At 38.7% G+C, this 23,001-nt stretch overlaps 2 protein-coding genes across 2 annotated transcripts; one reads left to right on the forward strand and one right to left on the reverse strand.

Annotated features, from left to right (window-relative positions):
* rpgrb (retinitis pigmentosa GTPase regulator b) lies at window positions 1-13,326 on the reverse strand. The gene is made up of 14 exons (XM_060858819.1): window positions 13,255-13,326; window positions 12,401-12,526; window positions 12,227-12,319; window positions 11,769-11,831; window positions 11,324-11,482; window positions 10,334-10,483; window positions 9,403-9,561; window positions 8,949-9,104; window positions 6,971-7,095; window positions 6,690-6,869; window positions 5,715-5,877; window positions 5,523-5,629; window positions 5,222-5,281; window positions 1-3,465 (listed from the first exon to the last, which is right to left on the reverse strand). The coding sequence occupies exons 1-14, from the start codon at window positions 13,283-13,285 to the stop codon at window positions 673-675; spliced, it is 4,365 nt and encodes a 1,454-aa protein (XP_060714802.1). The 5' UTR covers window positions 13,286-13,326; the 3' UTR covers window positions 1-672.
* Window positions 13,327-13,355: 29 nt separating this feature from the next.
* plekha3 (pleckstrin homology domain containing, family A (phosphoinositide binding specific) member 3) lies at window positions 13,356-21,064 on the forward strand. Its single transcript, XM_060859038.1, has 8 exons — window positions 13,356-13,776; window positions 15,392-15,508; window positions 15,636-15,791; window positions 15,920-16,044; window positions 16,579-16,749; window positions 16,869-16,912; window positions 16,995-17,092; window positions 19,557-21,064. Exons 1-8 carry the CDS (start codon window positions 13,737-13,739, stop codon window positions 19,679-19,681), a joined length of 876 nt encoding a protein of 291 aa, XP_060715021.1. The 5' UTR covers window positions 13,356-13,736; the 3' UTR covers window positions 19,682-21,064.
* The last annotated feature ends 1,937 nt before the right edge of the window (window positions 21,065-23,001 follow it).

Raw genomic sequence — 23,001 nt, forward strand, 5'->3', positions numbered from 1 at the left:
CAAACCGACTATATCAGTCAATTTGTCAATTTGTAAAGCGTAGAAATCGCTGGATTTTATGCGAAGCAATAGTTGTTTTAAAACGTCTTCTGCCATATCAGCGATACGACGTAAAACTGTGTGTGAATTACATGCGCTAAATAAAGACGTGCACTTACGCATGACACTTGAGTGGACACAGATTTTTGGTGACTGCAGATAGGGTAATTTGGTTGGATGTCATGAATTTGACATTTTATTGCACTACCTGGCTACTTTGTGTGCGTACACTAGAGGGGACACGTCTTTATATTTAGTCTGAGAAATACATGTCTGCTTGAATATTAGGTGCAGTATAATTACATTAACAGTACATTTCAGCATTTTGTTTGCGTACCCCCTCTGTCACGTGGCGTACCCCCGGGCGTACGCGTACCCCAATTTGGGAACCACTGAATTAGGAAATACCTAAGAAGAGTTTCAGTACAAATAAGTGGAGAACAAGCAGCAAAAGAAACACACTGTTTTGTAAATAGCAGCTGAAGATGATGTGCATAAAGATCTATAAGGCATTATAGATCTTTATGTGTGAGATGGCTGAGAAAAGTGAAACACATTTACAGGATAATGTCTGATGAGAGAGCGGAGAGATGTCATACTGAGAGAGCAGAAGGGAAGACTGAGCCAGAGGATTTATTTTAAGTTGAGGTATTGAGGAAGAACATCATCCCAGAACTGTCGAGGCTCCTGAGACTCCTGAGAGTCTGACTGGTGTCTTCTAGCTGGTCCTTTTTTACTCTTTGAGGTCTCTTGCTTTGATTTAGATTGCTTTGACATAACCGATGGCTTTTCTTTTCCTTTCCGTTTTTTCTTAGGTTCTTCTTCTTCGTCCTCATCTGCTGTGTCCTCTGTGAATTCGTCCACGTCTTCCTCCTCTTGGTCTGCATCTTCTTCTTCATCTTCTCCTCCGTCCTCCTCTTCTTTTTCACCTTCACTGCCATCTTCCTGCTCTGTTCCTTCTAGATCTTTCTCTGCATCAGAATCTTCTTCTTCATCTCCACTTTCTTCCTCTCTATCACCACTCTCCTTTTCCTCTCCTCCACTTTCTTCCTCTTCATTTTCTGTTTCTCTTTCCAGTCCCTTTTCTTCTTCTTCATCATCACTTTCTTTTTTTCCTGCTTTTCTTACCTCCTCATCTTCACTCTCTTCTTCCTCACTCTCTTCCTGTCCTGCTTCACCCTCCTCTTCTTCTTCCTCACTCTCTTCCTGTCCTGCTTCACCCTCCTCTTCTTCCTCCTCAGTTTCTTCCTGTCCTGCTTCACTCTCCTCCTCTTCTTCTTCTTTACTCTCTTCCTGTCCTGCTTCACTCTCTTCTTCTTCTTCTTCTTCTTCTTCTTCTTCTTCTTCTTCTTCTTCTTCTTCTTCTTCACTCTCTTTCTGTCCTGCTTCACTCTCCTCCTCTTCTTCTTCACTCTCTTCCTGTCCTGCTTCACTGTCTTCTTCCTCACTCTCTTCCTGTGCGGCATCACTGTCCTCCTCTTCTTCCTCACACTCTTCCTGTCCTGCTTCACTGTCCTCCTCTTCTTCCTCCTCACTATTCTCATTCTCCTCCTCACTCTCTTCATTTCCTAATTCACTCTCTTCCACTTCTTCCTCACTCTCTTCCTGTCCTGCTTCACTGTCCTCCCCTTCTTCCTCCTCACTATTCTCCGCTTCCTTCTCGCTCACTTTTTTTCCTGCTTTACCCTCCCCATCTTCTTCCTCACTTATTACCTTTCCTGTTTCACTCTCTTCCTCTTCGTCCTCACTCTCTTCATTTCCTACTTCACTCTCTTCCACTTCTGACTCGCTATCTTCACTTCCTACTTTACTCTCTTCCTTTCCTACTTCACTCTCTTCCTCTTCTTCCTTACTGTCTTCCCCTTCTTCCTCACTGTCTTCCTGTCCTCCTTCACTCTCTTTCTCTTCTTCTTCACTCTCCTGCTCGTCCTTCACACCCTCTTGTTCTTCTTTCTCACTTCCACCCTCTGTCGTGTCTGCCTCTACCTCACTTTCATTTTCACTTAGCTCTTCGTCCTCTGACTTGTTTTTCACTATCCTGACAGACCCCTTCTCCTCTTCGGAACTATCCTTTTCTTCTTCTGCTGCGTCTTCATCTTCACTTTCACCACCTTCACCAGGAACGCTTTCAGATTTAGAACTTTTACGCTCATCCTCACTTTCCTCCTCTTCTAGCATGCTGTGTTTCTGTCTATTTGTTTCTTTACTGCTCTCTTCCTCATCACAGCTCATTCTGCTTTTGTCCTCTTCTTGCTCAACAGTCTCACTCTCTTCTTCATCCTCTTGTTCATCTATAACCTGACTTTTCCCTTCTTCCTCAAACTCACACTCACTCTCTTTTCCTTTCTCTGATTCGATCTTACTTTTCTCCTCTTTCTCCTCTCCTTCGCTCGTCTCATCCTGACTTGACTTTCTCCAAGTCGTGTCATCTTGCTCTTCATCGTTATCATTTGTTCCTTGGCCAACACTATTACTAGCTTCCTTGACAGATTCCACACTGCTGCGCTTCTCAATTCCTTTCCCCAATCTCTCAGTGTCTGTGATCCCTTGACTCTCATCCTCCTCTTCTTCCTCCTGTGATAAGTGATAGATCTCATCCTTCTTGACTGCTTTATCTTCAGATTTCTCCTCAGCGTGAGACTGAGACATGCTCCTCTCAGTTTCCTCATCTGAAGTTGCAGGCACAGGCTTTACATTAATGGTAACCGCCATCCTTTTGCTTACATTCCTCTCCGGATCCTCACAGATCGAGGCAGCGTTTGAATGAGACTGTTCGTCCAGAGTGTCTGAACTCTGCCCACTGGTTTTCAAGGAGCTGATGGATGCTGCTCGGGACAGGAAACGGCTGGAGGCTACATCTTTCAGAAGACGCACAGGACTCTCAATGGGCAGGTCTTCTGTTAGCGATGTCACTCCAATGAGAGAGCATGGCATTGTGTCCTCTGAATGGGAACTGATGCTGTTTGCTGAACTGGCTGCTGCTTCAAGGTCCAGCGAAAGCCCTTTTTCTGTCTTTTGTGTGTCCACGTTGTGCTTGCGTTTGGTTGACTGGGTCTTCTTGGTTGCTCCTTGTGCCCGATTAGACTCAGCATTAATAGTGCTGCTGTTCCTTGTTTTTACATCATGCTCAATGGTGTTGTCCAGTAATTTGCTGTGAACAACTACTGGCTTGCTTCTCTCTACTTTGCTGTCAGACTTCGCAGGTATGTGTTTCACCTGTGTGATTCGAGCGTAAAACTTTTCTTCAGTGGCTTGTTGCTGTCTTCTTTCCACTGACCTTGTTTTGGATCCTGCTTTCTCTAAATCTGCCTCTCTAAAATGTTTAGCCTTTTCTTTTGATTCATAAATTACTTTCTCCTCTCCTTTTATATTGCTTAACTGCTCCACCACCTTACTGCGCTTTACCTCAGATTTTACCTTCCGCCTCTATCCAGGCCCCAGGAAGCAGAAGGGAAAATGAAAGAGTGAGAATTGAGTGAGCAAAAAGTGCAAGAAGAATGAGCGCAGAATAAGCACAAAGATGAAAAAAGTAAATGAATAAATAAATAAATGCTATAGAGTGAGTTAGAGAGATAGCCATGTTAATGGGAAGAACACACGAGTATTAAAATAGTACTGTAAGGTCATGCCACATCCCATAATTATCACCAGTGGCTGCTCAATAGCAACGTAAACAACATCATTACTGGAAAAGCAGGTACAATCTACTAAGATAAAATGTTGGAATATTTTTTTTTTTTATTTTTACTCAAATGAAAAATGTTTATTTTGTCCATACTGTACATCTACAGCGATTGTTTGTGTGCTCGCCGTACGAGTTAAGCGCTCAGTACTGTATCGTCCTCTTGTTATATGCTACATATTGACTTGTAGAAAATGATGATGGCTTACTCATCTGATTATGTCTGTTCTTTTCATCTCTGTAAAACAGTGTCTGTGGTCTTTACACCACTGAACTCTTATATGTGCTATAGTTTGCACTGGAACATTAATATAATATACTGCTTTATGTAGGTAAGGCTACGGTGGCCGGGAAGTGCAAAACACATTAACAAATATCAAAACAAATTTACAAATCCCAAAACACATTAACAAGTCAGACAACCCGGAAGAGGTTGGTATAGTTTGTGAATGGAAACTTATCATCATCGGACGAAACACCTTTCATTCACCTGTATATCATTAATGACAGTCGTCTTGTCCAATGATCGGTAAGTTTCCATTCACAAACTATACCTACCGCTTCCGGGTTGTCTGAATCGGTGCATGAAACACATTAACAAATCAGAAAACACATTAACAAATCAGAAAACACAACGACATTTCAGACAACCCGGAAGCGTTGATATAGTTTGTGATTGGACAAGACACCTGTCACTCAAAGCATACGTGAAGTTCAACAGTCTGCCGCAGGGAAAAGTTGGAATGGATGGATGGAATGGATTACTGTGGATTAATTCTGTTATTTTCTTGAACGGAGAACTTTATTTAAACTGAGAACTTTACACATTACACATAAGATTCCATATCTGTATATCGTGAGTGACAGTTGTCTTGTCCAATGATCGGTAAGTTTCCATTCAAAAACGATACACTACCGTTTCTGGGTTGTCTGACTTGTCGTTGTGTTTTCTGATTTGTTAATTTGTTTTCTGATTTGTTAATGTGTTTTTTGATTTGTTAATGTGTTTTCTGATTTGTTAATTTGTTTTGGGATTTGTTAATGTGTTTTGGGATTTGTTAATTTGTTTTGGGATTTGGTAATTTGTTTTGGGATTTGTTAATTTGTTTTCTAAATTGTTAATGTGTTTTGGGATTTGTTAATTTGTTTTCTGATTTGTTAATGTGTTTTTTGATTTGTTAATGTGTTTTCTGATTTGTTAATTTGTTTTGGGATTTGGTAATTTGTTTTGGGATTTGTTAATGTGTTTTGGGATTTGGTAATTTGTTTTCTAATTTGTTCATTTGTTTTGGGATTTGTTAATGTGTTTTGGGATTTGTTAATTTGTTTTCGGATTTGTTAATGTGTTTTCGGATTTGTTAATGTGTTTTGCACTTCCCAGCCACCGTATAAGGCGGCTTGAATAATTACGTTAAGAAGAACGTTCGTCGGGAAGCGACATCATTCCTTTTTTATATATTTAGCATTTTAAGCACCACTTGGATTCTATCCACTGCTTACCTTCTGCACAGGAGACAAAGTAATAGTCTTCTCAGCTGGATCCATCTTCATTACATGAGTCTTTTAAAAAAACAAACAAAAAAAACCCCATAAACGTCAGACACCAGCATTTTCCCTTTCAGTCATACTTTACTTATCACCTATAATCATGTCTGTCATTATGACATTGTTGTAAATTATCCAATAGTTTTGTAGCATTGTTTTAGATTTAAACTCATATGCTGTTCATTATTCATTGTTCAGCTATAAATGATTAAATCAGTTAGGTAAAGCAAGGCAAAGCATTTCTTTCTGTACTCACTAAATTTAATAAATCCACAGTTTCTCCCAAATCTTTCACACTTTCGTTATCCTCATAGTTTTCAACAAGAGTCTTCGCATCTTCTTCGTGCTCTTCTGTGACCTTGCCTATGAAAATACATATATAATGCACGAAGCGTCAAACATATCACTATTAATTAAAGTAGTCAAAACTTTCAATAGTCTTCATTACCGGTGCTGCTGAGAAGGCCATTCCTCTGGAAACCATTTGTGGTTCTCTGCTTTAGTTGTGAAGGAAAAGTCTGACTAGAAGCAGGTAGAGACACATTAAGGTGACCTGAACTAAGAGGTGGAAGAGTCCGGAACATCATCCCAAACTGCTCTGGAGAGCGCTCCTAAAAAAAAAAAAAAAAAAAAAGAAAGAAAATCAAACACAAATGATTATAAGAGATTGTAACAATGCCATGATCGGAACTTGGCAGATACATAATAACAAAAATAAAAAAAATTCAGTTTGATTGTGTGACAAAGATTGGAACTGGAAATGTTCACTCAAGAAAAAAAAGATTGTATTTGTGGTTCGGTTTCATTTTCTTATATTTATACTGCCATCAGTGACAGTAAAAAAAAACCTATATATAATATAGAAATATATTAAAGATGTAAATATAATTTAAAGGTATAGAATTGGTCACAGTGATTAATTGCTATTTACTCATTTACAGCACCATCCACTATTAACTAATCTTCTTTTAATTATTTTGCCATTAAATACCTTCTTGACAGTTCACCCTAAAATTATTTAGATGCTTATTTTACATGCTACTAAAAAAGATAAAATGTCATTTTATCTTAAATAACAAACATTTATCTTCATTTTCTAGCCATAAAGCTCTTGGCTCTCACCACAGGAAAAAACACAATTACAACTGGTTAAGCATTTCTCACAACGGCAGCTTGTAAAATGTTATTAATCATACTAAAGAACACATTTAGTATGTCTGATATATTCAAACAAGTATTATTAAATTTTTTATGAACGTTATTATAGCACAATTAACACAAAACATTCCCTGTAACCTTGTAACTATCCGTCAATATTTCCACGTAAACTGCTCTGAGGTTATGCTAACTTCTTCTACTAGCAAGCATGAATTCTCTGACAGCAATGCAATCATTATAATTAATTGTGTTACACTAAACTCACCCTCTCTCTGCGTCTGTCTCGGGCTGACAGACTTCTGTTCAGACTGTGTCGAGACTCCGCCTCCCGGAGCAGCTTCTCCAGATGGTCTTCAGTCACATCATTTTCCTCTAGGATTACAACTTCTGACCTTCTGAGTCGAGGTTTAGCCAATACTACCATGTGACACCCACCACAAGTAACCTAGGGGAAAAACCCACAAGTACAGAATATATGCTTGATATATTATGATAAAATCGTATATTTGTATGATTTAGAGAAATAGATACTATACTGAAACCCACAGCCTGCACGTTATTTTTGAGGAATCGTGGACATAGTGTTGGTTTGAACTGGTTGGCAAAGTACTCATCTCCTAGAGCCAGTTTCCCATGACGGCCATCTCCAAATGTGTAGAGAAGTCCACACTCTGAAATGAACACATTTAAAATGAGATATTTAGCAGAAAATGTTGAGGTAAATGCTGCATCAGGTGGTACAGTAGATAAGCAAGGGAGGACCTGGGACCTCGTCCAGCCCTACTTCCTGTTTGTATGAGATACACCACAAACCTTCAGCTTTTCTGTTCAGAACCAGACCCCAGGGACTGGTAGATGTGTCAAGAGAGCCCTGGGAAGAGAAACCCTCCGGGTTTTGCTATCAAATATGTCCAGCATGTTCAAGACCATAGTGCTTGCATAGCCCTATGTCCTTAGAAAACATATGGAGGAAGACCAGGTGCTACTTTTTTACCCTGTGCCAAGTTCCTATCTCACTGCCATGGCCCCTACACGGTTAGAAATTGGGTGGCCCCAGTGAACTAATGTAACAGCCGAGTAAGAGAAAGGAAACAGGTATGGATGGGTTTGTCATGACACTTTGATTAAAAAATGGTTTGAACCTGTCTCTGTGCTTCCAGTGTCTTCCCAGATCCACCATGTGTCCAATCCGCTCACAAAGACAAGAAAAAGGGGAATTGGTGGCTCAATTTGCAAACGTTTTCTCGAAGGATGCAGGGAACACAGCTGATACAATTGGACTTAAAGACCACACCCAAAGTTGTGATTTGGCAGCAACCATATGGAAAATGCAGTAGGATGGAATTGTTGAAGATGTCTGCCAGCCCTTGGTCCCATCATAGTAGTTCCAAAGGCCAACAGAAACCATAGTGTCTCCAATGATCTCCCGAAATCCTGAATCACAGCACTTGGTTTACTGCCACATCCTAGCAACAGGTATGCAACAGGTACTTTCTTGAGGTAAGTGGGTTATTTGAAGGGGAGATTTGGGTCATTATACAGTCGTATGCAAACTTTTAGGAACCCCTGACAATTTCCATGATTTTCATTTATAAATATTTGGGTGTTTTGATCAGCAATTTCATTTTGATCTATCAAATAACTGAAGGACACAGTAATATTTCAAAATACATTCATCCAGAATCCAGACACGCATTACAGGCTATAGGAAGCATCTAGAGGCTGTTATTTCTGCTAAAGGAGGCTCTGCTAAATATTGATGTGATTTGTCTGTTGGGGTGCCCAGATTTATGCACCTGTCAAATTTCGTTTTGATGCTTATTGAACATTTTCTGTTAATCCAATAAACCTCATTTCACTAATGAAATATTACTGTGTACTTCACTTATTTGATAGATCAAAATGAAATTGCTGATCCAAACACCCAAATATTTATAAATGAAAATCATAGAAAGATGATTTTGAAATTGTCAGGGGTTCCTAAACTACGACTATACTATTGAAGGATGAAATTGGCCCCAATCAAGTACTCTCCACAGGGTATGTTGTGGCGTTGCAAAATTGTATGATAGTCTTTCTTCTTCAGGTCCCTTCCACTCAAATCTCCCATTTTACCATAAGCACAAAGCACCCCTGACCATGGCACTGCCTCCACCATGCATGAATGAATGGTGTTAACCATTGTTTTTGCATCTTTTCATTTGTTTTGCATCTTACAAATGTTCTTCTGTTTGATCCAAAGACCTCAAACTTAGACTCATCTGTCCATAACACATTTTACCAGTTTGTGATGTTCTCTGAAGGGGAGGTTCACAGCATGGTAAGATATTTTAAATTTCCTTGCTAAATTTCTTGCACTGAATAGCCTTCATTTCACAACAATACATTTTTCCTTAAAAACAAGGAAGTGATGGCAAACGTTTGAGGAGCATTATAAATGTATCATATACAATATGTAGCAGAATCTGGCTTAGTGGACAAGCAAAGTTTATGAGTTGGTGTGATGACAGCACCCTTGCAGTACCTGTGAGAACAGCGCTGTGATTTTCTCCACATGCTATGTACTTTACTCTTCCCTTCCGGAAATGTTCCACCTCTTTTGGTAAGCGGGACTCAAAAGTGAAGGTGCCATGACCCAGTTGACCAAACTGTCCCAGGCCAAAAGAATAGAGGTTTTTCTCTGAGGCCAATCACAAACACACAAACACATTAAGGACCAACAAATAAGTACAGATTCCATTGAATAACAGAACAAAGACAGTAAGTCAGACAGGCACTAAATAACAGATGACATTGACGTAATACATGATGTTCGCTAAAACACTATAGTGAGTGTCAGGTACATGTGTGACATCTGAATACTGTCTGTTCAAGATAATTGCACACTCTAAATCTCATTTTAGGCACAGCTCAAGAAAAAAAGACCACCTGCCATTGTCATTTCTTCACAGCATGACTTTTTGTGTCAGTTGTAGTACCTGTGAGTGCGAGTGTGTGGCCTCCCCCACATGCCACCTGCAGCACCGGTTCAGAGATGCCCTCCACCTGCTGAGGCACTCTGTGATTGGGCGCCTGTGAGGTGCTCAAACCCAGCTTTCCACCGTCTCTCTCTCCAAAGGTGAATAACGCCCCGTCCTCTGGAACGCACAATACAGCCGTTGCTTAGCAACAAACCGAAGTATGACGGGTACGTTTCATTCAGTCAAATTAATGATGCATTTTGTTGTGCTCCATAAGCCACTGAAGGCCAGTGAAATGATATCAGCAGTAATGTTTCATGAGTCACAGAGGGAGAATTAATGGAGAATAGCTTGACCAGTGCTATTTCCAAAAATATTAAGTAAGAAAACACTATGGTTTTGTAGTCAATGATTAGGTAGTTGTGCAATGACGGAAATATTAACACAGCAATTTGCTAGCATTTTTTTATTTAATAATGAACTCCTACTTTTCAGCTGTTGTGGAACAGCAGACAACATATTTTCTGTTATAAACTCTTCTTATTTTTCCCTCTTGATGTCAGTAAGACAAAATAAAAACAACTAAACACTCTCTTGTGATGCTCATAACAAAGTGCTGATGTGGACAATAACGCCTTTGTCATGCGTTGTCACGTTCGTAATGCATTTATTATTCGTCCTGAATTATATCAGACATCCACCAAACCCCTGTGAAAGAGCTGATACTATAGCAAAAATACCACTTTAGAATGAACTAATGAATCTGCGATCTCTCTTACAGCTAGAACTACTGCCAGAGGTGCTGTTATAAGGAATTAATCAATGTCATCTCACCAATTAAACAGAGTTGTGGTATAATGCTTAATGGCATTAATGTCTCTTGTAGTAGATCAAGTAACATGGTGCTGGACACTGTCAGGTCATAACAAGTACACTGAGGTGATTTTACCTGTAACAAAAGCAGAGTGGTAGTAACCACAGGAAATCCACGTCACCCGTCTCCCCACATAAAGTTCACGTGGAGTGGAAGTACCTTCCTCCTTTCCCAAACCAATCTGCCCTTCAGAGTTATCACCCCAGACGTACAGCTTCCCGTCCTCTAGAAGACGGCAACGAAACAGACACGATAAACTAAAAAAGGAATATATCTAACACAAAATAATTGCTTTGTAGAGGAAAGAATACTTCAACTGGCCAGTACGCAGGTTTCCAAATGTAGTCTTGGACAAAACTGAGTATTTTAGTGAAATGCTGTAAAATACCTGTTTTTTGAAAAAGGTCTGGTTTAAAGGAGCTATTTAGAAGGCGTACAGGGCACAAAATAGAGGGTCATAAACTTTCCAAAAGAACTCATTTAAAGATGTTGTAGAATCAAGCGTGAATGTGGTCACAACACTGACTTCCCCACAATTTAACATTATGGTATATCTTACACAGGTTCATGACATATAATCTCATTAAAGTTCATTTCTGTTCAGTACTGTTATAACCTGGAAACCAAAATAGACTTAATTAGGATTATAGTCATCATGTTATATGTGTTATTTTTCAAATGAATTGCAGTAGATTGTAAATAAATGGATATATTTTATATGTATTGTGTTGTTGGTGTTGTTCTGTTTGATCAACCCAACTGACACTGAGCGAATGTCATTTCTCTCTCTATAACTGAGATGTGAGGTAACTTGATTTATGGGCTCGAGTTTATGAGACTTCCTGAACTGTCCTGGTCTGACATGTAAAAAGTAACCATTCTTATCTTTGAACATTATATTACTTACTTATTACATTATAGTACTTCACTTAAACTCAGCTTTACTAGCAGTTTAGAGACCGTTGGTCTAGACTTGGGCGTGAGTAAAAGTCTATTTAACACAGCTAGTTAGCTTGTCATGTATCGAAACATCTGTCAGAAGACTTCAGCAGTTAAATCTCTCACGTGTAATAGCAGCTGACGTGTTGGAGCCCGCTGCGAGCATCTTGATTGGGCCTCGTTTTGTGAAGAACTCCACCAGCTGGAATGAGGTTCTATCCACAAAGTCTCCAAGACCGAGCTGGCCTTCATTATTCCCCCCTGCTGCGTATAGGTTACTGGATGCTGCTGACACAAAAAGATTACTGTCACGCCCTTGTCTCTGAAATAAATACTGTTTGTTGCAAATCTGCTAACAAAGACTTTTGGGCCTTTAATTACACAGTACATTAATAAGTCACTTCACTTCATCTGATATCTTCCATGAATGATGTTTGTTTACACTTAGGCCACAATATCAATCAATATCTGTGTCTGAACTGGGAAATAATTATTTTCCACTTTTTTGAACGTTAGCACCATGTGCTCCGTTACTCATTAACTTAGTTGGAGGAAGTGTAAAAATACTTACACGTGTAAACGAGAGTGTGAGTTCTTCCGCAAGCAACAAGCTTGACTTTTTCGGATTTCAAGGCTTGAACAAAAATACGGTTTGGTGTTAGTTTCAAAAGGCACTGTAAGACAGTTCTGTGTCATAACACAGATTGCTCTGATTGTCATGTCAGATTACATGAAAATCAGCAATACTGGCAGATTTTAAAATGAAAATGTACGACTTCAGGTTGGGGATAGACAAAACTTCCATTCAAACTGCTGTACCCAAAGATGTAGACTTCTATTTAGATCCCGAATGACCAAGCCATGTTCAGGGTAAAGTCTTGAGATGAGCACAGGATTTCATGGGTACAAATCTATAGCCTCCAGGTGAGTTTGCTACTTATAGAATGAGTCTTTGGCATGAACAGTGTTTTTGTGAAGTATCCATGTGGGTCCACTGCTCAAGCTAAAAGAAAAAAGAGTGAAATTTACCTTTAACACAAGTAGGTTTATTCACGCTGATCTTTTCGCCCAGGCCGAGCTGTCCCCAGTTATTACTGCCAAACATGAACAGTTTTCCGTTCTCTACGTTAGGATGCAAAAAAACACAGATTGATTGAGAGAGCTTAACACAGCAGAATGTATTTCTCAGCATGTTAATCGTACCTGTAATTAGTGAAGTGTGTTCATCTCCACATGCTAGCTTTACAGGGACGTCATTTTTCAACCAGAACTTGCTGGGAACATTGTCTGCAAATTTACTCTTGCCGAAAGTGAATACAGCTCCAGTTTCTGCCATAAAACATGAAAATAATTCAACAAAACCATTGAGTCATTTCTCAAGCCAACCATCTCTCGTCTCGTCTCGTCTAACGGATATATATATATATATATATATATATATATATATATATATATATATATATATAAATAATTTCTTATTATTAGAATTTTAATATACAATAAAGATATTTGGAAACAATTATCTACCAAGTGTAAAAAAATAATAATAAAACTAACTACATTTCAACGTGATTTTATTGTGCATTTCACAGGAATTGATTGTAAATAGTGAACAATTATTATAATTGTAAATAAACTTTTTTTAAATAATACACTGCAAGCATTTTATTTTTATTTTCAGTATACAAATAAAAGTACGTGTGTGTGTGTGAGAGAGTGAGAGAGAGAGAGAGAGGAGGAGGCGTGGCTTCGTTGTCCCTGGCAACGCAAAGAAGCTACTTTTCATTCGCATGAAATAACTGACAGCTCGTTTCACACTGAAACAGAACAAAACGGAAAAAACCCAACAGTTTTATAATTTTGTGTGTTTTTCCCTTCTGTCATCTTCCATTAAATTCTCTTCTCACATAAATTCTCACTCTGTTATGTAACGTTACACAATTCGCATGGAGACAATAATAGCTTTGGGACGTTGGACTTGCTATCTGTAATTGTAATGTTAAAAATAAATAATAATTTGTAAAAAAAAAAAAAAAAAAAAGATTGAACAAACCTACCCGGTATCTCATCGTCTGCGTCTCCAGCCATCTCTTCAGTAATCAGCTTATTACACTGTGAAGCCCAAAATAAAATTCATTTCCGGTTCACGAGAGCCTAAAACCGTCACTTCCTGTTTACGTGCGTCTCCATTAAACACCAATTGCGCATTACTATTATTATTATTGTTATTATTATAAATATTATTATTACTATTATTATTATTGTTATTATAATCCGTCGCGTATTGTACACTTCTTGAGTTTTATAGTTTGTAAACATCCACTTCCGGTGTGGTTGTAGGGAAACGCGACAGTTCAGGAGGATCTTTTCATGATGAAAATTCATCTTTGGATAACGGCACAATGGACGCGTTTTTCACTCCTTACTACACATTTAGTTTGTTTAATGGAGCTAAGAAGCACCTGAACATTGCAGTGCGGTGTTCGGCTGTGTTTTAATCTTCCTGGTTTTTCTCTACAGTCTTTGTGGCACAACAATAATGGAAGGAGTTTTGTACAAGTGGACAAATTACATGACAGGTCAGTTTATACAGGACAGGAGCAGCTGCAGGAAATCCCACACAAATGTGTATAAAGAGCTCAGAAATGCAGACCATGTGAAATCTAATACCTTGTTCTTGTGATTAAAATACGTCGTTTTTAGTTTTGGAACTTAAAGAACTTCTATAACTGTCTATAGATGTATGATTGGACTGTCAGTAGTTTTATATGAATCTAAGGCGCTTTCACACCTAATACTCCTGATGAGGGCGAAAACGTTTGGGGTTCGTTTGCTATTGGCTTTGTTTTGTCATTGACACCAACAAAAAAGACAAAAAACACGATCTGAGCACTTGATCGATCGAACTATCTATCTATCTATTTGTCTGTCTGTCTGCCTACCTGCCTGTATCTGTCTATCAATCTATCTGTCTATCTATCTGTCTGTCTGCCTGTATCTATCTATCTATCTATCTATCTATCTATCTATCTATCTATCTGTCTGTCTGTCTGCCTGTCTGTATCTGTCTGTCTATCTGTCTGTCTGCCTACCTGCCTGTGTTTGTCTATCTATCTATCTATCTATCTATCTATCTATCTATCTATCTATCTATCTATCTGTCTATCTATCTGTTTGTCTGTCTGTCTGCCTGTATCTGTCTGTCTATATGTCTGTCTGTCTGCCTACCTGCCTGTATCTGTCTGTCTATCTATCTATCTATCTATCTATCTATCTATCTATCTATCTATCTATCTATCTATCTATCTATCTCTATCTATCTCTATCTATCTACCTGTATCTGTCTGTCTATCTGTCTGTCTATATGTCTGTCTCTCTGCCTACCTGCCTCTATCTATCTATCTATCTATCTATCTATCTATCTATCTATCTATCTATCTCTCTGTCTGTCTGTCTGTCTGTCTGTCTGCCTACCTGCCTATCTATCTATATATATCTATCTATCTACCTGTCTGCCTGTATCTGTCTATATGTCTGTCTGTCTGTCTACCTGCCTGTATCTGTCTGTCTGTCTGTCTGTCTGTCTACCTGCCTGCGTCTATCTATCTATCTATCTGTCTGTCTGTATCTGTCTATGTCTGTCTGTCTACCTGCCTGTATCTGTCTGTCTATCTGTCTGTTTGTGTTTGTCTGTCTATATGTCTGTCTGCCTACCTGCCTGTATCTGTCTATCTATCTATCTGTCTTTCTGTCTGTCTACCTGCCTGTATCTATCTGTCTGCCTGCCTGTCTGTGTTTGTTTGTCTGTCTGTCTGTGTGTCTGTCTGTCTGTGTGTCTGTCTGTCTGTCTATCTGGTTGTCTGTCTGTCAATGTCTGTCTGTTTGTCTATCTGGCTGTCTGTGTCTGTCTGTTTGTCTGTCTGTTTGTCTGTCTGTTTGTCTGTATGTCTGTTTCTCTGTCTATCTGTCTATTTTTTTGTTTGTCTGTTCCTCTATCTGTCTGTCTGTTTGTCTGTCTGTCTATCACCTAAAAAAAAAAAAACGTCTCCTCAAAACGGTGAATCATTTCCTTCTCACTCAAACAGCACCGGAGAGATTGAAACCAGACCCAGACAAACTTGCTCAAACTCACCAGGGTTCGACACAAATGAAATGAATTGTCATTATTTTTATCTTTATGTTTTTGTATTGTAGGATGGCAGCCACGCTGGTTTGTGTTGAACAACGGAATCATTTCTTATTACGACTCCCAAGATAATGTGTGCAAAGGTAGCAAGGGCAGCATAAAGATGTCAGTGTGTGAAATTAAAGGTATTGCACTTTAAACAGTCGTGGATACTTAGATACGATACATCAGCAAACAGTTTATTTTTACCTTAAATGTTAAGCATAATATGCACAAGCATGTTTATTTGACTTCTTTATTCCTTTAAAACAGTTCACCCTACTGATAATACCAGACTGGAGCTGATTATACCAGGAGAGCAGCATTTCTACGTAAAGGCTGTAAACGCTGCTGAGAGGCAGAAATGGCTGGTGGCTCTAGGCAGCTCAAAGGCTGGGCTTGCTGACACAAGAACCAAAAAAGAGAGAGGTCTGAAATTCGTTCACGTTTTTTTTCTATGTTCTCTTCCAACTCTGTATGCTTCTCTTCATATCATCTTGTGGTGACGTTACACACAGCATGGATCATATAAAGATTTTTCTACTCATCTCTTGCAGAATTAATAGAAACCACAGAGTCTCTGAAAACCAAGATGTCAGAACTGCGTCTGTACTGTGACTTGCTCATGCAACAGGTTCACACCATTCATGAGTCGGTGGAGCAGGAGGGAGATGGTGCCGAGGTCAGTCACCACATGCCATATATTTTTTTTCTTCTGGACAGTGAGAACTTTAGTAATTTTGAACTCTTTAAGAATTTGAATCATTATACACAGAAAATACCCTCCATTTTCACAGGCTCAAAAGTAACTGGATAAACTAACACAATTATAAATTTAAGGGTTATATTTTTATACTTCGGTCTAAATGATGGCTTCCTTCATTTACATCAGATTTTCGGCCCACATAATAAACAGTCAAAGTTCCTGAGTACAACAACCAAATGCAAGTTCTAGGGTTAGACATTTTATCTCATTAATTTTCCCAGAAACTGCTCAGCACTCAGCTTGTTAAAATGGAGGTGCTGTAATTCCTACACAGTTTAATACTTTAACCCACCTGGATTAAAGCTGAAAATGAACACTTCTGACAAATCCATGGTGATTGTGTTCCAGAGGCAAATGTTTATAGCCCCGACTGTATGAAATCCCACAAGATCATTTACAAACCTTTACTTTTTCTAAGTCATCGTTGATTAGGATGTATTTTTTTTCCAGACGAGGAACGAGGCGTCGTCGTTGTTGAGTGCCACGTGTAATACCTTCATTCAGACATTGGAGGAATGTATGAAGATCGCTAATCTGAAGTTCCAGACAGACATGCTGCAGTCGAGTCCTTCCGACCCGCTCATGTCACCCGTCTCCCCGTCTCCCGTCCAAATGGCCAGAGTGAGGACCTAAAATCATTTTCTTCAAATGAACTATAAAAACAACCAGCATTTGTTTTTTTTAATACAATAATACCATGCTGAGAATAATTACATTAAATTGTCTTCTTCACCAAACAGATGAAACGTTCCATCAGCCATCCAGGCACATATAGCTACGACAGGTAAGAATGTTCTAACACGTACAGGATGCACGTTTATTCTGCGTTTATTTCTCAGTCCATGAACAAATTTTTTTCCCTTTAGGTCCAGCACAGCGATAGAGCACAGGACATCACAGAGACGCACAAGGACATGCTCAGACACGGAGGCTGTCAGTGATGGAGGTGCAGAGGAGATGGAACGTGAGTCACCGCACACACACACAAAATGTTAACTCAAACAAATAGTAATTTAACTCATATGCATATTTGATTTGGTGCAGAATTTATTTTTTATTAATATCTTTAGTACGATAAAAGGATAAATATTAATGAGGCTTTATTAGGCACATACAGTATTTTTATTTTTTTAATTTACTTTTTTTAAATACACTGTGTTCATTGTTGTGACACATCCATGAAACAAGATAATTAAAAAAACAGACCAAAAAAAATGATCATGGAAGGAAATGTACTAACATGGGAGACTCCTTCCATATATGTTAAATAAACATCACTCCATCAATAATTAACATTCTGTTATGCTACTGGAGTTATTTTTCTTAGCCAACTTTAGATTAATCGCTACTCCTCCTAGAGCCGTCGAGCCACATGCACCAAATTCAGATATGTCGTAGACCCTGGTCTGAAGTTTGTTGCTATTTTTTTAAGCGATCGGAATTCTGGCATTCCCGGTACAGAAGCTCAAAGTGGCCTTTTTCCCATAGACTCCCATTCTAAAGTTTGTAGGTTTATAACTCGGCAAGTTTTCGAGTGATTTACACCGAACTCGGCCAGCTCCTTTAGGATCTTACTCTGGGCAAAATTTTATTTCGGGGTACCGACGGAACTTTCGGTTTTTCTGTAGTCGACGATCGAATATCCCAAAAACTCCAACAGACCTGAATGGGAAATTCTTAAAATTCCTTTAAGCTCTCACACACGCAGCGTGCGCAGAGCTCAGGCACCGCTTCTCTCCTGTTCTCCTAGTGACTGTAGATGTAAAGGAGACTCTCAATACATGTAACTATCAACTCCACACTATCAATCCAATGTTCCCAAAAGTATTGGCCCCCAGTCAATACATTTACCACACCTCTATCTATCTATCCATCCATCTATCTCTCTCTCTATTGTTCATTCAACATTAAGAATTGCATGTACAATTCATTGCATGAATTGCTATGCAGTATAATAATAAGTAGAATCCCATAATGACTGCAGTATTGACATGAAATGTCCAAACCCTTAGTAGCCACTTTTCTCCAAAAGTATTGGCACCCCACCTTTTATTCTGGTGACGGCACTCGACGTCGCATGCAGCACAACATGGACATGTCATATCAAAACACTCAGCATAATACGGGGAACTGCCGCATGTGTATTCTGCTCACGTCACATGACGTCACATGAAAATCAAAAATTAGCACAACACAGACATGTGACATATCAAAACACTCAGCCCAATGAGGGGAACTGCCTCACGTGTATTCTGCTCATGTCACGTGATGTCACGTGCAGCCCCGTCCCCAAAATAAGCAAAATCAAAACATTTCCACAACATTGACATGTGACATATTAAAACACACAGGACAATAAGGGTAATTGCGTCACGGGTATTTGTCACAGGATAACGTCACATGTTCATGTCCGCTTGCCTCCAAATGTATTGACACCCTAGCGGTCCACAAGCTTTCTGTCCACTTGCCTCAAAAAAGTCACTCATACCCTTATGTCCAGTCGCCTCCAAAAAGCAAATACTTACGAATACTTCCTTCGTCAATGTCAACATCAAAGTTTGTCATGACAAACTTTACAAATCTAGTTATATTTGTTTCATTTTTTTGTTCATGCAAAGCAAAGGTTATAATCCGATTTTATGCCTTATTGTTCTGCAGAGCATTTTGATGACATCTTATAGTATTTTCTTGGTTATTTTAAACTTGAGGAATAGAAGTGAATAATAATTTCAGGTGATCTTAGAGCATTTGTAATATACTAAAAGTGCACTTGTGTGAATTAGGGGGCCAAGCACCAAAAGCGCATCTGCACCCTGTTGTTAAAATGACTTGTTGGTTCAAGTGCTGTGAAAAAGCAAATTTGGGCCTAATGTGGAAAAAAGTTTTTTGGTTTTAACTTTTGATTCGTGTTCATACAATATAAACTCCTGAGTCGACACCAGTTCACACACCCTACGACATTAATTTACACCTAATTGGATTTTCCAACTCTTAGATTTAGATTAGATTTTTTGTGACTCCTATGTCCAAATAACACTAAATTTGGCAAACATCATTGTCAGACCAACTTGATACAACCTGTGTATTAAAAAAAATTTAATACACTAAAGGGTTTGCCCATAATGGGTCAACAAACCTGACAGGGAAGCTGCCAAACAGGAAGTGAGGCTGTATATCAACAGGAAATGCATGGATGAAAGGATAGATGGATATTAATTCATCAGTTTTTAAATGGCTTATTACTGACTGAGCAACAGTGTTATATAGCGTGTAAGCACATCACTTATAAATGACTTAAAGTGAGTATTTTATTACGAAGAAATTTTATCAAGCAGATTTCAGGTTCCTGTCTGGATTTGAATCAAAACATCAGCAAATATCTCATTCTATTATTATTTTTTTTTTCCAATTTGTTTTTTACCCCAAAGGTCCCGTGTTGTTGCCCAAAGCCAGCGTAAATGGCGACGCTGCCCTGGTAATTCCCGAAGAGATCGGCATGGGTACGTGTTTAATAATGGAAACGGACACTCCAGAGTCAGACTTGTCGCTCTGAGCTGAGATTATTTTTTTTCTGAAGGTACCCGAGCAGGAGGAAACATGCCGATGTGCAGCTACTGTTCGTAGCTCCGCATTACTGATGTTTAGGAAGTATTATTTCTCTCAGTGAAGAATTTCGTTGCACTTTAACATTTAAAAAAATGGCAGAAAACAAATTTTGAATGTTTTTATGTTTTTTCCCCCTAGGTTGTTTAATTTGCTTTGTTTTCCAGATAAATGTTGTTTGGTTTGCGATACACGAGCCGTCGATGAAGAGTACAGAAATCCACTTTGGATTTCACAAGTGACGTGTAGCATTTTCTTTTCTTTTTTTTTTTTACTTTACTTTTTGAAGAGAACCTTGATTAGTAAGGTTTTAGTTACAGTGCCAAGTTACTGGCAATACTGTGACTGAATTAAATGTCAATTCTAATACTTTATTTCCATTCAAAGTTTCTGTATAATGTGCTGAGTGCAAAGTCAACACTGATGCACTGAAAACTAATGTTACATGTATTTTGCCTTAAAGGCTGTTTTACAGTAAATCTTCAGATTTCCAGTGCCAAACCATGCCAGGCTTTTGTGTTGGTTATGTAGCAGATAACTTGGTTAATTACATGCTGCAGACAGCATGAACCCAAATAACAAAATACTTTAGATGTGCCACAATAAAGCTGCAAGTTCGTCCCTCTAACTGAGCAGAAGCTGAGCAAATTATGCTGACGTTTTGAAAAATCAGTGGAATTTCCCATTATGTTGACGCTTTGCTTTTTTCTTTCTTGTGCACTTGGCATGCTTCAGTGTTTACCAGCAAATGCACCTTTTTTTTATTTATTAAGTTGCCAGATTTTACCAGTCTTTTCCCCCTATTTACATCATTTTGCCTTAAAATTTGTTGCATGGTGGAACTTGGTGTGTTGATATATTTAATGTCTGAAAAAATGCATTTAAAGTATATTGTATGGTTTAAAAAAAACTTTTATCTAAGATGTAAGTGTATTTGACATTACTGTTGAACATCCTGCCTGAGAAAGAAGCTGAGAGTGAACCACACGATGCTTTAACCCGTAACTCCATTACCCTGCATTATATTGTCTGCTGCCACATTTATTTATTGGATTATCATTTCCAAAATAAAAGTGCTGGGAAAAACTACAATTAAAATGATTATATGACAGTAATTAAGTTTTTTTTTTTATTAGTGCAAGAATAAATCTACTTTCAAAGCCAATCGTCCACTTTATGTAATGCTCAGCTAAAGCAGAACAGAAACTGAAAGATGCTACCGGATGCGCTTTTCCTTCCTTGAACATGTCTTTTCTTTTATGATTTTGTAATATTTAGTAAGGCATTCTTACCACTGCTTCAAGAGAATAAAGTGGATTTGGAGCACAATGTACTTTTTTGGGGATTTTTTTTTTTGTCTTAAATAACCTGTTTAACATGTGATAATGAAAACAAAGCAGATGAGTAAAAAATTGAGTAAAGGAATAAAACAAAGCGGAAATATTCAATAATGTTCCAAAAATAATTCAATTATTTTCCAATAATAGCAGCACATTTTATTTCTATTATTCCTATTATCTCATTAACGTGCCTACACATTTTCATTTATTATTCATTAATCATCATAGGTTTTTTTTATTAGTTTCACTTTTGGTTACATTTAATGCTGCGGAACGTCTGCAAATCAACTTCCTTTAATTACCTACATTATACCAGCTATAAAGTATCAGCTCCTCACCATCCTCTCAATTGTTTCGGTTTTAGAGTTAACAAAACAGAGACAAATAAAATACAGTATAAAGAACAGGAAGAAGAACTCGTCAGGGCTTTTCTTATTTGAAATGGTTATAATTAGTTATCTCCGGGTCACTGAATTGTCTTGTTTCACATGTTACACATCATGCGTTAACAGGCATGTACGGATGGATGGATGGATGGATGGATGAGAATAAATAAGAATTTCCCTCATGGGATCAATAAAAGTACAGGTGCATCTCAATAAATTAGAATGTCGTGTAAAAGTTAATTTATTTTAGTAATTTAACTCAAAGTGAAACTTGTGTATTATATAAGTTTAGTACGCACAGACTGAAGTAGTTTAAGACTTTGGTACTTTCTTTTAATTGTGATGATTTGGGCTCACATTTAACAAAAACCAACCTATTCGCTCTCTAACTCACTCATTTTCTACCGCTTATCCGAACTACCTCTGGTCACGGGGAGCCTGTGCCTATCTCAGGCGCCATCGGGCATCAAGGCAGGATACACCCTGGACGGAGTGCCAACCCATCGCAGTTCACACACACACACTCTCATTCACTCACGCAATCACACACTACGGACAATTTTCCAGAGATGCCAATCAACCTACCATGCATGTCTTTGGACCGGGGGAGGAAACCGGAGTACCCGGAGGAAACCCCCAAGGCACGGGGAGAACATGCAAACTCCACACACACAAGGCTGAAGCAGAAATCAAATCCCCAACCCTGGAGGTGTGAGGCGAACGTGCTAACCACTAAGCCACCGTGCCCCTCAACTGATTTGCTATCTCAAAAAATTAGAATACTTCATAAGACCAATAAAAAAACATTTTTAGTGAATTGATGGCCTTCTGGAAAGTTTATGTTTACTTACTGTATATGTGCTCAATACTTGGTAGGGGCTCCTTTTGCGTTAATTACTGCCACAATTTGGCGTGGCATGTAGGTGATCAGTCTGTGGCACTGCTGAGGTGGTATGGAAGCCTAGGTTTCCTTGACAGTGGCCTTCAGCTCTTCTTTACTTTTTTGGTCTCTTGTTTCTCATTTTCCTCTTAACAATACCAGATTCTCTATGGGGTTCAGGTCTGGAGAGTTTGCTGGCCAGTAAAGCACACCAACACTATGGTCATTTAACCAACTTTTGGTGCTTTTGGCAGTGTGAGCAGGTGCTAAATCCTGCTGGAATATGAAATCGGCATCTTTAAAAAGCTGGTCAGCAGAAGGAAGCATGAAGTGCTCTAAAAGTTCTTGGTAACCGGGTGCAGTGACTTTGGTTTTTTTAAAAAAACACTTGGCTCTTGATGCCTTGACCCCAGCCTCAGTCCATTCCTTGTGCTATTCACCCACATTCTTGAATGGATTTTGTTGACAAGCCTCTCAAGGCTGGAGTTCTCTCGGTTGGTTGTGCATCTTTTTCTTGCACACTTTTTCCTTCCACTCAACTTTCTGTTAACATGCTTGTATACAGCACTCTATAAACAGCTTCTTTGGCAATGAATGTTTGTGGCTTACCCTCCTTGTGAAGGGTGTCAGTGATTGTCTTCTGGACAACTGTCAGATCAGCAGT

Source organism: Tachysurus vachellii, chromosome 23, assembly GCF_030014155.1.
Source record: "Tachysurus vachellii isolate PV-2020 chromosome 23, HZAU_Pvac_v1, whole genome shotgun sequence".
Lineage (NCBI taxonomy): Eukaryota > Metazoa > Chordata > Actinopteri > Siluriformes > Bagridae > Tachysurus > Tachysurus vachellii.

What these genes read in the sequence shown, in the direction of transcription:
- rpgrb (XM_060858819.1), bottom strand. Translation starts at nt 13,285, where the DNA reads ATGGCTGGAGACGCAGACGATGAGATACCGG. An exon ending in CACGTCAGCTGCTATTACAC is followed by an intron (nt 10,484 to 11,323) that starts GTGAGAGATTTA and finishes GCCGTCTTCTAG; the next exon opens with AGGACGGGAAGCTGTACGTC. An exon ending in CTGTGGATTTATTAAATTTA is followed by an intron (nt 5,282 to 5,522) that starts GTGAGTACAGAA and finishes TTTTTTTAAAAG; the next exon opens with ACTCATGTAATGAAGATGGA.
- plekha3 (XM_060859038.1), top strand. Translation starts at nt 13,737, where the DNA reads ATGGAAGGAGTTTTGTACAAGTGGACAAATTACATGACAG. An exon ending in AAGAACCAAAAAAGAGAGAG is followed by an intron (nt 15,792 to 15,919) that starts GTCTGAAATTCG and finishes CATCTCTTGCAG; the next exon opens with AATTAATAGAAACCACAGAG. An exon ending in GGCACATATAGCTACGACAG is followed by an intron (nt 16,913 to 16,994) that starts GTAAGAATGTTC and finishes TTTTCCCTTTAG; the next exon opens with GTCCAGCACAGCGATAGAGC.